Source organism: Solanum tuberosum, unplaced genomic scaffold (genome assembly GCF_000226075.1).
Source record: "Solanum tuberosum cultivar DM 1-3 516 R44 unplaced genomic scaffold, SolTub_3.0 scf00036, whole genome shotgun sequence".
Lineage (NCBI taxonomy): Eukaryota > Viridiplantae > Streptophyta > Magnoliopsida > Solanales > Solanaceae > Solanum > Solanum tuberosum.
In genome coordinates this window covers 638,547-653,167 of record NW_006238960.1, presented here as the reverse complement: position 1 = coordinate 653,167, position 14,621 = coordinate 638,547, and the positions used below count along the sequence as shown (strand labels likewise).

The window sequence follows — 14,621 nt, the reverse complement described above, 5'->3', positions numbered from 1 at the left end:
ATATATATATATATATATATATATATATATTTAAATCCGTTAGAACAAAGAAGTAGAGTTGTAATATAGGTTGTTTTAGGTAATAGGTCAGTTTGGGAGGAAAAAAAGAGTTGGAAGTACCATGAAATTTGATGGAAAAAAACCAAATAGGAGCATACATACCACCACCCGTTCCACCACCATAAGGATTGCCGGCTCTCGGAGGTGCTGTATTTTGATTAACCGGTGGACCGCTGATATAACTGTCTTCTTCTGCGCCTCCACAGCAAATCATATTGTTCTTCAACTATAAAAATATACTACTCTTAATTACCTCAAAAACGTACTTAATCAAAATATAAATCTGGAAGAAGGGAGAAAGAGATATGTACTATTCAACGCATGGATTCTTTTAACCCATTAAACTAACACATGACTTGTACGTTCTACGTGTCTCCCTTAACTTTGCACGTCCTTCCCCTTTTCAATTCCTTCGTCTTATTTAAAAAATTACTTCATATATCACATCAAAAGTTTTAATAATATTTTTGGTCCCACAGTTATGAATCCACCTCCTCTCCATTTTTCCCAAATTAGTGACACATGCCTTTGATTAAATTAAATAGCTAAGATTTAATTTGTCCAAAGTAAATGTCTAATCATGATTTGAATAATAAATACATTATATATATGGTTTAAAATTTTATTGTAATCCCACCATCTTAGCAATATATTATCTTGTCCATAAATATAGGAAACATAGTTACGCATGATGTTTCTTTTATTTTCTTTGAAATTAATATTTTTACTGCTTTTTTAGAGAAAATAGGAAGAAAAGCGGTGAAATAAAATAAGAGAAATACTCTCCTCCAATTTTTTTTTTTAGAAAGAGAACTATTTTTTCTATACTTATGGACAACATAATATATTGCTAAAACTATGGGACTATAATAATTTTTTAAAGCAAATGTATAATGTATTTATTAACTAAGTCATAATTAGAGATTTACTTTGGGAAATTAAAAATCTTAGTTGTAATGACCCTCAGGGTTATTTCTTAATTTTATACGTGCTTTTTCTGTTTTGAATCTTCCCGTAGCTTCCTTATAGCTTATGTGATGTTGGGTTGGGTGGCACGCTCCCTGAGGTGTTCAGTTGAGTTTGGTGCGAGTTTGAGTTTTGAAAGCTTAAATGCTTGAAAGAGTTGACTTTAGTCAACATCCAGATATTCTGACATCAGATCAGAATTCTATCAGTTCCATCAGCTCCAGAAGGGTCATTTTGGTCTAGTGTGATGATCGGTTTGGGTTTTGAGGCTTGAAGTTGGTGCGGTTATGTGTTTTAGTTTTGGAGTTTAGCCAAAAGTTTGACTTGGACAACTTTCTTGGTAAACGCACTCATAATCAAATTCTTTCAGCGCGATTAGCTCCGAAATGCCGAGTTCGGTCTAGACCGACCTTTGGTTTGGGTCCCAAGGGTTTTTGGGTGAGTTTTTAGCTTTTGACATTTTGTTGTTTCTTTGTTAAAGTGTTGACTTTGGTCAACATTTTGACAAAACAACCTCAGATGGATGTTTTGTCGATACTGTTGAGTGTGGAATGTCTTTTCCAAGTGGTTTACACTTTTTGTTTGAGTTGTTTGGACTTCGATTGAATTTCGACTGCTTATTTAATATTTTTGGACACTTGGTCTTTTTTCTGAAAATATGGTGTCTAGTGCGTTAGCTTTTGCGAACCCTTTATCACATAAGCGATGTTGACTTAAGTGACCAAGGAGCCACTTAAGCGAAGGGAGTCTGTGGGGTGGTGGTCGCTTAAGCGACCAACTCTTGGCTTTTACGAAGGTCGCTTAAGCCACCAAGTGGCCGCTTAAGCAAAAGGCGCCTCTTAGGCGTGGTTCACTTTTGTGAAGCCTCTGGCTCAAGGGATGCCTGCTTAAGCGATGTCCACTTTTGTGAACATATGGCCGCTTTTGCGAATATCGCTGGGATTAAAATCCCATTCTCTTCCTTTATTTCGAAAAAGAAACCCATTTGAGTTGGAGCTCGACCTTGGGAGTTTTGGAGCATTTCTTGACCATTTTCAACCATTTCAAGGTGATTCTCTTCCTTTCCCTCTCCTCTATGCTTTTACGTCCTTAATTTCACAATTGAATTTATTTCCGACCACAAGTTTCTTGGTTTCTAAGCTTTAAAAAAGTTTGATAATTTGGCCATTTGAGGTCCATATTGAGTACTGTTTCACCCAACTTTCGGGCATGACTTCTCATCCTAGGGAGGACATTATGGCGGTTTCATTTTCATAATTCTGTTGCTTTGATTTGTGGGTCAATTTTGCACATAATTCTGGTCCGAAATACGGGTTAGTAAATGGGTATCGTTGGGTCCGTATGAGCTTGCTCTTTGTGTTCTTGATAGCTTGGCAAAGATCCGAGGCTCTCAAGAAGGGAAAAGTGCCCGAGTTATAGTTCGTGTGCGGTTTTCGGTCTTGAGGTATGTTAACTTCTTTTTCTCAAACTTGGCTTAGTTAGATTAATTATATTTTGGGTAGTATTGCATGATTTAGGTGGATTCCCTAGGTTGAGTTGAGCTCTGTTGATCTTTGGATAGTTATGGCCATAGGTTGGGTTGTTTAGCTTATGTTTTAGTCGGAGCAACCTTAGTTTAGGTGATCCTTGCGTGAGTAGTATCCTTAGATATTGCTTCTAGGTGGCGTGAAACTTAGGATTGTGTTGTGTTTGATTGATTTGGTTGGTTTGATTGATGATAGGGATCCTTGAGTTGTGATGTTTTGGTTGTTTATTAAACTGTTGGGCCCGACGTCATTGTTGACACCCAATTTTGGCCTAACATTTTCAAAATTTATATTTTAAAGTTTTATTCATTAGATAGTTCAATTTTTTTTTGTAATTTTAAATAGATTTATCAATAGTTATTCTTATTTTTCAAAATATTAAGATTTTTATTAGTTTATTTTGAATTTTAGTTAATTTTGATTACATTATTATTTGTCACAGTCAGTTGAATATGTTGATAATATTATCTCTATTTGATTAAATCATAATTCTTTCTTAGATTGCATTTTTTTTACATGGCATTGATTATATTTTGTTAATATTCATTTTAGTATTTTTGACACAATCTAAGTATATATTAATACACAAATATTTTATTAACCAATTACTTTGGGCCACGATCTTTAGTCCACAATTTGAGCCCATTGTATTATATAGATGTAATTTATTTTCTATATAAGTCTTATTTTAATCACAAAAAAGGGTGGTGGATAAATTTTAGGTTTTGGAGAGAAAATAATTTCTACAAGGATAAAACCCTAATATTTTTCTCCTCCAATTTTTGGCCCTCAACAGCTGCCACCAGAAACCCCTTGTGTTTTTTCGGTGACAACCATCACCACCACCCAAAGAACATCCAAACAAACCCCATGGCTGCCGTGGTAATGCTCAAATGTCCTCCTTAAAATCAATTAAAAGGGATAACGGTCGTAGTCAATAAACATAACCAATTAAGAGTCAGGGTCGAATCCCACAAAAAATGGTATATCGTAGAGAATTCCTATCAAGAAATTTGGATTGTAAACTCATTTATTTGTAATAGTAAAAGCAAATGGGTGGATGATTCCATCAATTTAATAAAAGATTTGGTTATCAATTGTCACAATTAAACTAAGATTTTGGAGAATTCAAGAGTTAACAAGCAATCTAGGGTGCAAAGATTGAAAATTAATGTCACATGAGGCTAATTGTGCTGCTATATAGTGATGGACATTCATGAATAGGCTAGGTCATCTTCAATGACACTAATCATCTTTCAATCTGAAAGTATCTATGCATAGAATCTCCTTTCGGTCTCATCCAAATGTCAATCTAAACAACCCAATACCTTACTTTATTTTCTCATTCGATACAGAAATAGGGCTACTAGATCTGACCCATAACCTCTATTTCAAACAAGTGACAAATATCAAACCTATATTGCTAGTATTGAACTAATTACCCACTCCAATCAATCTCTTTTGAGCATCGATCGGAGATCGGAAGTAGAAATTAAGTTTGCAACCTTAACCCATAAATTAATCCCATGCTAATTATCCCAAATTCATGCATGAACAACAACAAAACAGAGCTTAACACAATACCCACTACATTAAATCAACACCCAACCCCATAATTGCACCCATAGATCTTGGGGTTTTAGCAACCATCACAAAAAGCAAAGAAAATATACCTTCCATGAAAACAACCATGGGTAGCTTGAAATTAAGATATTTAAAGGAAACTCACTTTGAATTCAACTTCAGTTTGTCAAATTCAAGAACAAAGTTGAAAAACCCCAAAAGCTAGAAAGTGTTCTTCACAAAGGTAAAATGTTTTTTCTCTCTCAAAATGTTCAGAATTCTCAATATCTCTATTCTACTATGAAAACACCCATTTTTTTTCCTCTTCATTGAGCTATTTATAGTTTCCCAAAATTTGGCCCAAAAACTCAATGTGCGTCTCACTCAGCGACATTAGTCAGGCTCGACGAGTTCCTTTGGCGAATTGTCAATCGAGCTTTAGCTCCCCTTTTCATTCTCTAGGCTTCAGGTGGTTGAACCTCAGTCACTGAGCTCGTTTGAGTTTGCCTTTCACCTTCGGTGTATCGTGAGTACCACCTTGATTTGCCTTTCGAGCCTTCAATTTTTCTCCTTGCACAGTCATTTTTGGCGATGATCAGCAAGGTCACCTTTCTTATTCTGCGAGTCGCCTTTTCATTTGGAGTTCACCGACCTATCTCAATAGAGTCAAGTTTTGTGCATTGTCAATTTAGGCGAGGTTATGCTCACTAGGCGATCCGCCTTTCTTGTTTTGGCGATCATCAATGTATAGTTTGCACTTCTTTTTGCATTTTTGGCCATTCTTTTAAACGTTTCATCCTTGCCTTGTCCATTAGCCTTCATAGTTGCAAATTATCAAGATATCATCAAAATAGGATAAAATTAGGCATTGAGGACACTAATTATTGAGCTACATAGACCTCAAATCAATGTAAATCTACCACTCATCAACACCATCAACTTAAACATTTTCTTGTCCTCAAGTAAATCAAGAACACAATCAGCTCAATAAGGGTGTCTACAACATTATTCAATGAGAGCTAACATGCAAGTGCCATTACAAGACTATTTCAACACATGCTACGGTCAATCATGATAAAAAAATTTCAAATGATGACTAGCCAGTTTTCACTCAAGCTCTAGCTCACTTTAGCTTCTTCTCTAATGCAAGATCACGTTTCAATATTCATATGCCCTCACATCAAGAATGATTCCATGCTCTCACAAAGAAAATCAACAAAGAAATAAGGAATCAATGCAACACTCACTCTCTCAAAAGAGAAATACATGCAAGCTTTGTCTCATAGGTTTGTCCATAATTTCCAATCATCACACAACCTAGTTCATGCAAGATCTCAAGGGTCTTTTAGGCTTGTAATGGGGCTGAGGGTTAATGCATGTTCAATTTGGCTTGGTCACTTCACCTCTTCTCTAGTTCTTTTCATTCTTTTTCATTTGAGAACTCAAACTTTGACTTTTCACTCAATTTATTTGGAATCCCGTTATTGCATAACTTTTTTTTTTCATTTTCAGTTTTTCAAAGCATTTTCATCACAATGACTCTTTTGTTTTTATAATGAGGGGTTCATTTTTTTTTGTAACAAACTTCAAAGTTGAGCCTAATTTCATCTTTATTTACCCTTCACTTGGCTATCATTAATCCTTCTTTCCACACCCCCAACATAGGATTTTTGGCCTAAATTGGATATTATTATGCTTCACAAAGGATTTTAGGTGAGAAGGTAGGGACAATTTTTCTTATGAGGTTTACTTTTGGTTTTGCCAACAAATGGGTTAGGCTTAAATAGTGCCAAAATGGATGCACACCCTCACAAGGTAGTCACAAAACATTATGGACATTTGGGTTCCCTCTTTGAATTATTGCCCAATATCACGCCTCACAATTACCAAGATTTAAAGAATTAGACTAACAAGGAAAATTCTAGGACTCGACACACATGCTTTCAAGTAAGACCTCACCACACATTGCACTTCGAAATACACTCATTTAGTACATCCCGAAAATATCAAAAGCATACGTGTAATTTTCATTGCAAGGCTCACATCAAAATGCAACTAGTTTACAAAATATTCAACGAGATCACTCAAAAGCGCAACCACATCGATTTCATTCTCGCAACAAAAACATTATACATGATGCTCATCATGAGTACTATTCAAGACATCGATATTGAACACAATCGATCCTCGAATCATTATCAATGAAAAGTCAAGCATTTTATGATTTTTCAAATTCACGGGGGATCGCAAAATTGAGAGAAAATGAAAATAGGGGAAAAGAAATACACTAAACCAAATAAAGCACTATAATATAAACAAAAAAAACTTATACAACCATCCAAAACTAAAAAGTAACAAAATACAAAGAAAAAAGTGGACTATTGGCTCAAAATACCCTCACCCCACCAAAAAAGAGTAAAGCAGTGTCCTCAATGCACAAATAAAAAAGTACGAGAGGCTAAGTAAGAAGGCCCCCCTCACTGGCTATGCTCGTGGAGCACTGTCATCTGGAGTCTCCAGAAGAAAAGCATCATCTGGGGCATCAATGTGTGGCAATAGAATCACTGGAGTTGCAAGGCAGTATCAATTGAGGCATCAGTGCCCATCACCCCACTCGGATGAATGGTGGATTTTGAAAAGACTCCATTGGTACCAATCGCTGAAGTCTCCCTAAGGGATCTTTCCAGGGTTGTCCGTACAATCGCCTCCTCTGTCTCATGCAGCTCTGTGAGAGTCTTACTAATACCATGCTCACTCTTCTCACTCCTCAACTCCTCCTCAACAGTCTCCTTGGACAAATCATCATCTACCCTCTCAACATCCATATCATCAACATCACCAACTCTCGCAACCAATTTAGGTTACACAGTGGAAGTAGGCTCACTGCTAGGTATCAGTGGTTGCACAGAGGCAGGTGTATCTGATAGGGGAACCTCGCTCATAGCATCGAAAGGTCCTCAGAATACAGCTAAGTCACATCTTCTTGCAAAGAAGCAAGCTCACCCCTCACGGTGTCTAGTGCACCAGAACTACCCTCACCTTTCTCTTGGGCCTCTAGTCTCGCGGTGAGGTTGTCCAACCTCACACCATGGATCTCAACCAGCCCCTCACATTTAGATACCCTATCCCTCAACGAAGCTAAGGCCTGCTCTATATCCCTCTCAATAATCCCGGGTAAGTCCGTCTCAACCCTCACAGCTCTAACAACGGTAAAATGTTTCTCTCTCTCAAAATATTCATAACTATCAATATCTCTATTTCACTCTGAAAACCCTATTTTTCTCTCTTCATTGGGCTATTTATAGCGTCCCAAATTTTGGCCCAAAAACTCAATGCGCGTCTCACTTGGCGACTTTAGTCGGGTTCGCCGAGTTCCTTCGGTGAATTGCCAATCGAGTTTCAGCTTGACTTTTTTTTCTCTAGGATTCAGCTGTTTGAAGCTCAGTTACCGAGCTTGTTTGAGTCAACCTTTAACGTTTGGCACATCACCATATACCACCTTGGTTCGTGTAACACTTCGAAACTAATAAGCTAAGCTAGAACTTGACGTTAGGATTAGAGCCTCGAAAGTACTTTCCCGTACCTTAAAATTCATGTGTTCGTGTTAGAACGTCAAGGCCTTAACCCCAAGGACCAACCATGGGTCCTTGAGGAAAAGGCCTAGAAGGGGCTGCCAAGCAGTGACCCATGAAAGGTACCTACTCCTCATGGGTCAACCCACGACCTGTAGGGGGGGCAACATGGGTGAGCCATTTTGAAAACTGCTTAAGGCAGTAGCCACGGGCAGAACCAATGCCTCGTGGATGGGTCCACGCCACGTGGCTCACATCCGTAGGTCAAGCCCCCACAAATTCAAGCTCCAATCCACGACCCACGCTTCACCAGCATGGGCCGTGAGTCCATCCACGGTCTGCAAGTGAGGGGGTCGTGGGTCACACCTGTAAGTTGGTTTTTGGGGATTAGTTGAAGGGTAGTTTAGGGTTTTCCATTTGAATAAACTCTTAAGTGACGTCGTTTTAAGTTATTTTAGACTAGCTATATAAGAGTTTTAAGTCCCTAACTTAAGTCATCAAATCACAACTATCAAATTCCCAAATCAAACCAACTCCCTCTCAAATATTTCTCTCACTAAAACCTCATTGAAGAAGAAGAAGTTGAAGGCTAGGGTTCAATGAGTCATCTTTTCCACCCAATTTCATGAGGAATATTCATAAGGTATGGTAGCTTTTCATCTATGGAGAGAATTCCTCCATAGAGTCCCTTTAAAGTCTTCAATTTCAAGTCTAGGAAATCCCAAAACCTAGGGTTTTACTCCAATGTCATGGGTTCCTTTTCCAAAACGATTTCAATAATTTAGTTGTCTTATATTATGATCAAATTGATGAATTAATACTATTTTAATGATGAATTTCCCATGAACCCATGAATTTCCCTATTTTGTCAAATTGAATTTCAAAGTTCGGGTGATGCTTGATATTGGTGGATTGTGATCGAATTATGCATGTAGTAGTTAATCTAATTGAAATATGTGATCATCCATGTCTAATGTAGTGATGCTATGTGTGATTGATGTATGGTGATCTAGGGTTCTTGAAGAGCTATGAATGAGAACCAATGCATGACTATGAGAATTATATATGTGCTTTATGAATACCTTGAGAAGTAAGGTTTCTGTATTTATGAAGAAATTGTGGTATTGTTGAAAGGTTGTTCTCATATATACCCTTATATATAACTATGCATGAAATGTCTAAGATTATGATTCTCTTGTTGTGTTGATTGAAAGGCCATTCTCATGAACACACTAAGATATGATGTGAAAGGTTTACTCACATGTTAATGATTCTAAAGGTTGAAAGGCTATTCTCACCTCTTGAATCTATGAACTACATCATGATACCATGGTGGATTGAGTGCTAGGGGATTCTTCCATAAACATGAACCTAAGTAAAGACTTAACATGAACTTAAATGGGATTATGCTTAGCACCGAGTGGATATGAAAATGAGATGAAAGCTTCTACGTCAGTTAGTCCGGCTTTCCAAATGGGTTCCTTATACGTAAGTTAGTCCGGGTTCCTAAAGTAGGTATCTCATGAGATGGAAACCTTTTACCTCAGTTAGTCCGGGTTTCTAGAAGCAATCTCCCTATCCCGTAACTAAGTGCCCACATAGGTCTTTAGCTAGTGGATCCACCTAAGCTAACAAATTCTAGTTCTACCTTAGGAAAGAAGGACACCTCTTTCGGTTTTGGGGAAAGACACCGGATTCCATGTAGCTGACATGGTCTATGTTGGTTAAGGCTATCTTCCCTACATGACAAGAAGATGAATGTGACAAGAATATGAACATGAACTATATTTATGAATTCTCAAGGAGTTCTACTTAGTGTGAATGGGGGGAGGGGTATGGGACTTCATTCATGCATTGCACAAGTAGGCTTTGAAAGGAGTCATGATGTGGTTCTCTTATGCTGTGAAGACTTATGAATTATGCATGTTAAATGGATTGTTATTATGAGTGGCTTTCCTTGCTACAAGTTAATAAATATGAATGTTTCCTTGTCTATGAGTATTGACTATGATGAGGCCAAAGTATGATATGTATGATGTTGGTGACCTAAAGGTGGTACTTAGTATTTGGTGGAATTATGGGATCTTGTCTATGCATTGCACAAGTATAGCTTAGGGTTGCTTATGAATTGGTTTGACTTATGTATCTACGCTATTGTGCATGATGACTCTTAAACTTGATAAAGTGTATGGTTTCAACTAAAATGTCCATTTTTAGCATGTTTTCAATGATTTTATGCATGGCTATCATACTTAGTGCAATTTTGTACTAACCCATATTTTCTACATTTTTCTATAAGTGTAGGGCCCGGTTGTTGAGGTGTGCTTCTCCTGTTGTTCAAAGCTTGGATTGATTCTCTCCTTGCTTTTGGTGAGTCCTCATGGTTTGAGGATGAGAGTTGGTCATTTCTAGTTTCTTCCTTATGTTCTATTTTGAGACTATGTTGTAAGGGTTGCGACCCTATTGATTCTCGATTGTATTAGATGGCTTTTGGAGACAATGTCTAGACTTCTATTTTGGTTTTATGAAAGACTTCGATTGTAAAGAATTTTTTTAATTCCGCATCATTTCTATGACTTTATGTTTATAATATGCTAAGGGCTTGTATGCGACCTTTTCGGGGTTAAATACGCCGTGTTACATAGACGGAAAGCCCCAAATCAATCAAAATTACTCAATTTGAATTAAAATGACCTGTTTCTCTTTTATTCCAAACCCGACCCGACCCACTAAACCAAATTAATTCATTCTCAATTAAACCCCAAACCCATTTGTTTAATCTTCTTCATCTCCTTTCACCATTAAAACACTTACTGCTGAAATCGTCGAAGGTACTTTGCTCGATATTTTTGGGAACAATTTCATCATTTCATTTTTAACATGGGAATTAATAAAGCAAAACACACCAAATATATAAAGTTCTTAGTACTGTCACATTTGGAATAACACAAATTGAAAGAAAGAACAATGTTCACCCAAAAATTATTAATAACTAAAAATCGTTAAAAAACAATAAGATGGTCAGAGTTTGAAATGAGAGTCAAATAATTCACCTGAAACGCAGTAAAATATAACAACAAAAAGAGCAAAACAATAAAAGAAAGTATTTTTTGACGGAGTTGATTGCTATTTTTGAAGTTGGAGGGCTGATGAGTTCTGGTTTGCTGAAAATGCAGATCTGCAATCTGCAGAACAAACAAAATCGTGAAAGGGAAGGGGAAGAGAAGCAGCAACGATGGTGGTTGCTTGTTGCTGTTGGGTTTCATGAGCTCATGGAGTTGAGGATGTTCGCGGTGGTTTTTCCGTGTTGATGAGGCGGCGGCGAAAAGGGTTGTTTTGGGGTGGTGATTTCTGGCGATTTGGAGGTGAGTGGCGGTTGTTTGGAGGTGTTTCCGATGTGGTTCACCGGAGTTTCTGGTTGGAGAAGGAAGATGAGTTGAGGGAAGTCGACCAGTGGGGTTGATTTGGGTGTTTTCTTGTGACATTTTGGTTGGAGAAAAGAGGCAGTAAAAGGTGGTCTAGTTTGCCGGAGTTGGCGTCTGGTTGTGAGGTGGTTTACAGATTGTTTTCTGCCGGAGTCGGCTGGTTTCAGGTGGGTTTGGTCGCCGGTCGAAAAGTGGGTGATGGTGGCTGTGAAAACGGAAAAAATGGGGCCGTTTAGGGGTGCTTGTTTGGTGGCTGGACATCAACGTAGAGATGAGAGGCTGCTTGAAAAAAATGGGAAAACAAAGGTTGAAGTTATTGCTTCTTCCTCCCCTATTTTCCCTTTGTTCATCTCTTGGGTTAATTGTTAGAGGGTCGGGCATGGGTTTAAAAATGGGTAACGGGTCATTTTTTTAAGATTCAGATTAATTTTAGTTGATTTGGGGCTTTCCGTCAAATGAGGGATACATATAGTGAAATTTGTAACGGCAGGGGTAAAAATAACTTCACTTTAACGGTAAGGGCATAGTCAACCAATAAAACAAAGTTGAGGGGTATTTTTGACCCTTTTCCCAACTTTTTATTTTGAAGTGGGTGTTTGTGAAAGTGATTAATTTTGGGGATATTTTAATATAAAATCCCTTATATAATTATTTAGAAATAATATAAAATATACTCACTTTCTAATTTAGCTTCAAAAATAATATTTACGAAAACGCCCCTGCAGATATGGACTTAGCCAAAAAAAACTAAGGAAATGTTTAAGGAAGCATTTAAGGTCCTTGAAGTGGTCCACTAGCCTTGGACCCTACCTTGGACTTTGGCTTTGGCTTTTTTTTTAAAGCTAAGGCATATCCATGGGAGTATTCAAAAGGCCTATTTATATCATATATATATATTTATTTAAAAATAATATAGACTATACCCATTAAATTTGGACTAATAAGGAAATTACGAAATTACCCTTTTTTTATGCCTCTCTTGGATTGCCCAAATAAAAACTAAGGCAATTACCAAGGGAGTTTTTAAGGCCCTTGAATTGATGTACCTTCCTTAAACCCTCCCTTGGACTTGCATTTAGCTTTTTAAAGCTAAGGCATAAGTCTACAAGGGAGTACACGACAATGAGCCCCCACTTGCACACATGCACTGCCCATGTGTTAAGGAAGCCCGCACGCCTGGTGGTCCCGCACTGGGTCTATAAACACTCACGTGGGTTGCCTTAAAAAAGCTAAGGCATTGGTTGAGGGAAGCTTCTAAGGAAGGTGAATCCTTTCGCCTTCCTTGAACCCTCCCTTAAACTTATACTTAGCCAAATTTTTGGACCCTTTTATATCTCCAATTTATACATAAACTTATAAGGTTCATACGTTAAGCTCTAGTTTCACCTATCAATTTTTTGGGTGTTACAGTTGAAAAGATAATTCAAAGATATTTCCTATGGTATCTGGAAACACTCCTAACTCATCCTGATCCAGGAGTTATGATCGTTTGAAGTTGACCCAAAACTCATTCTTAACTTAACTCTTGTCAAATTTCCAGATTTTTATTATTTCCAAAAAAAATCATTCTTTCTAATTCTAGCTCTTTCTAGTAGTTTCAATTTAGCGAGATGTTACAATATCTCCCCCTAGGGAACATTCGTCCTCGAATGAGATTACTTTTAGTAAGCTAAGGGAGCAACATCTAACATTCAACTCAAACACCTAACAAGCAAATCTAACACATCAAGTATATAAATTAAAGAGTACTAAGAAGAAAATTATCACCTTGGTCTGGAATTTCTCCGGGCTAAAAGAGATGTGTATATTTATTCTTCATATCCTCCCCAACTTCCCATGTAGCTTCCTCGATAAACTGGTTTCTCCAAAGAAATTTGACTGATGCTACTTCCTTGGTCCTCAACTTGCGAACTTGGCGATCTAGAATATGAACCGGAATCTCCTCATAAGATAATCTATCCTTGATACCAATATCTTCAGTTGGTATTATAAGTGAAGGATCTCCATGTACTTCTTCAACATGGAAATATGAAATACCGAATGAACCGCTGCCAACTCTTGGGGTAGCTCTAACTAATAAGCTACATTGCCAATCCTCTAAGATATTTTGTAAGTACAAATATACCGGGTACTAAGCTTCCCCGTCTTACCAAATCTCCTAACACCCTTCATGGGTGAAACTTTAAAGTATACCCAATCATCTACTTCAAACTCTAACTCCCTTTTCCTATTATCAATGTAGGATTTCTGATTACTCTGCGCTATTTTCAACCTCTGTAGAATAACTTCCACCTTCTCCATAGCTTGATAAACTAAGTCTGGTCCTATCAACCCTGCTTTACCAATTTCAAACCATCCAATTGGAGATCTGCATCTTATCCCATAAAGAGCTTCATAAGGAGCCATTTGGATGCTAGAGTGGTAACTATTATTGTAGGCGAACTCAATGAGAGGCAGGTGATCATCCCAATTACCCTTGAAGTCAATCACACAAGCCCTCAACATATCTTCTAAAATCTTAATAGTGCGCTCTACTTGACCGTCTTTCTGAGGATGAAAAATAGTACTCAAGTTCATCTTTGAACCCAAACCTTTCTGAAAAAATTTCCAGTACTTTGTAGTAAATTGTGCACCTCTATCTAAAATAATCGAAATTGGCACCCCATGAAGTCTAACTACCTCTTGATGATACAACTTGGCATAGTCCTCTACTGAAAGGGTAGTCTTTACTAGCAAAAAGTGGGTTGATTTCGTCATTCTATCGACAATCACCCAAATAGAATCATGCTGCCTGCGAGACGTTGGAAAGCCTGTAATGAAATCCATATTGATCATCTCCCACTTCTGTTCCGGATGTTTTATATTCTGAGCTATACCACCGAGCCTTCGGTGCTCTACTTTAACTTGTTGGCAATACGGGCACTTAGCAACAAACTCTGCAATGCCCTTCTTCATACTACTCCATTAATAAACTTCTCTCAAATCGCGATACATCTTTGTGGAATCCGAATTGATAGAATAACTGGAGCTATGAGCTTCCTCCAAGATCCTCTGTTGGAGTTCATCCACCCTTGGTACACACAACCTACCTTGATACCTTAATGCGCCATCTCCCCCTTGTTCAAACGCCAATACTTTTGCTTATGAACATTTGCCTTTAATTCAAGCAAAATAGGATCTTGGTCTTGCTTCTCTTCTACTTCTGACAATAACAATGATTCATCCCCATTGATCACCACTACTCCTCCATCTGTGGAATCCATTAATTGAACTCCTAATCGTGGAAGTCTATGCACATCTCTTGCTAGCTCTTTCTTATCTTCCTCAAAATGGATGGTACTACCCATAGACAACCTGGTCAAGGCATCAACAACCATATTAGCTTTACCTGGGTGGTAAATAATACTCATGTCATAATCCTTGAGTAATTCGAACCACCTCCTTTGTCTAAGATTAAGCTCTTTATGAGTTAACACATACTGAAGGCTCTTGTGATCGGTGGACACATC

The 14,621-nt window shown here is 37.7% G+C and overlaps 1 protein-coding gene across 1 annotated transcript in view; it reads right to left on the bottom strand.

Moving 5' to 3' along the window:
- The window catches only part of LOC102605254 (probable protein kinase At2g41970), a 3,127-nt gene extending 2,811 nt beyond the window's left edge, over positions 1-316 (bottom strand). The window contains exon 1 of the mRNA XM_015306522.1: positions 163-316. Within this exon, the coding sequence (XP_015162008.1) occupies positions 163-274 (112 nt within the window). The 5' untranslated portion in view covers positions 275-316. The remainder of the gene's footprint in view (positions 1-162) is intronic.
- Between the last annotated feature and the right edge of the window lie 14,305 nt (positions 317-14,621).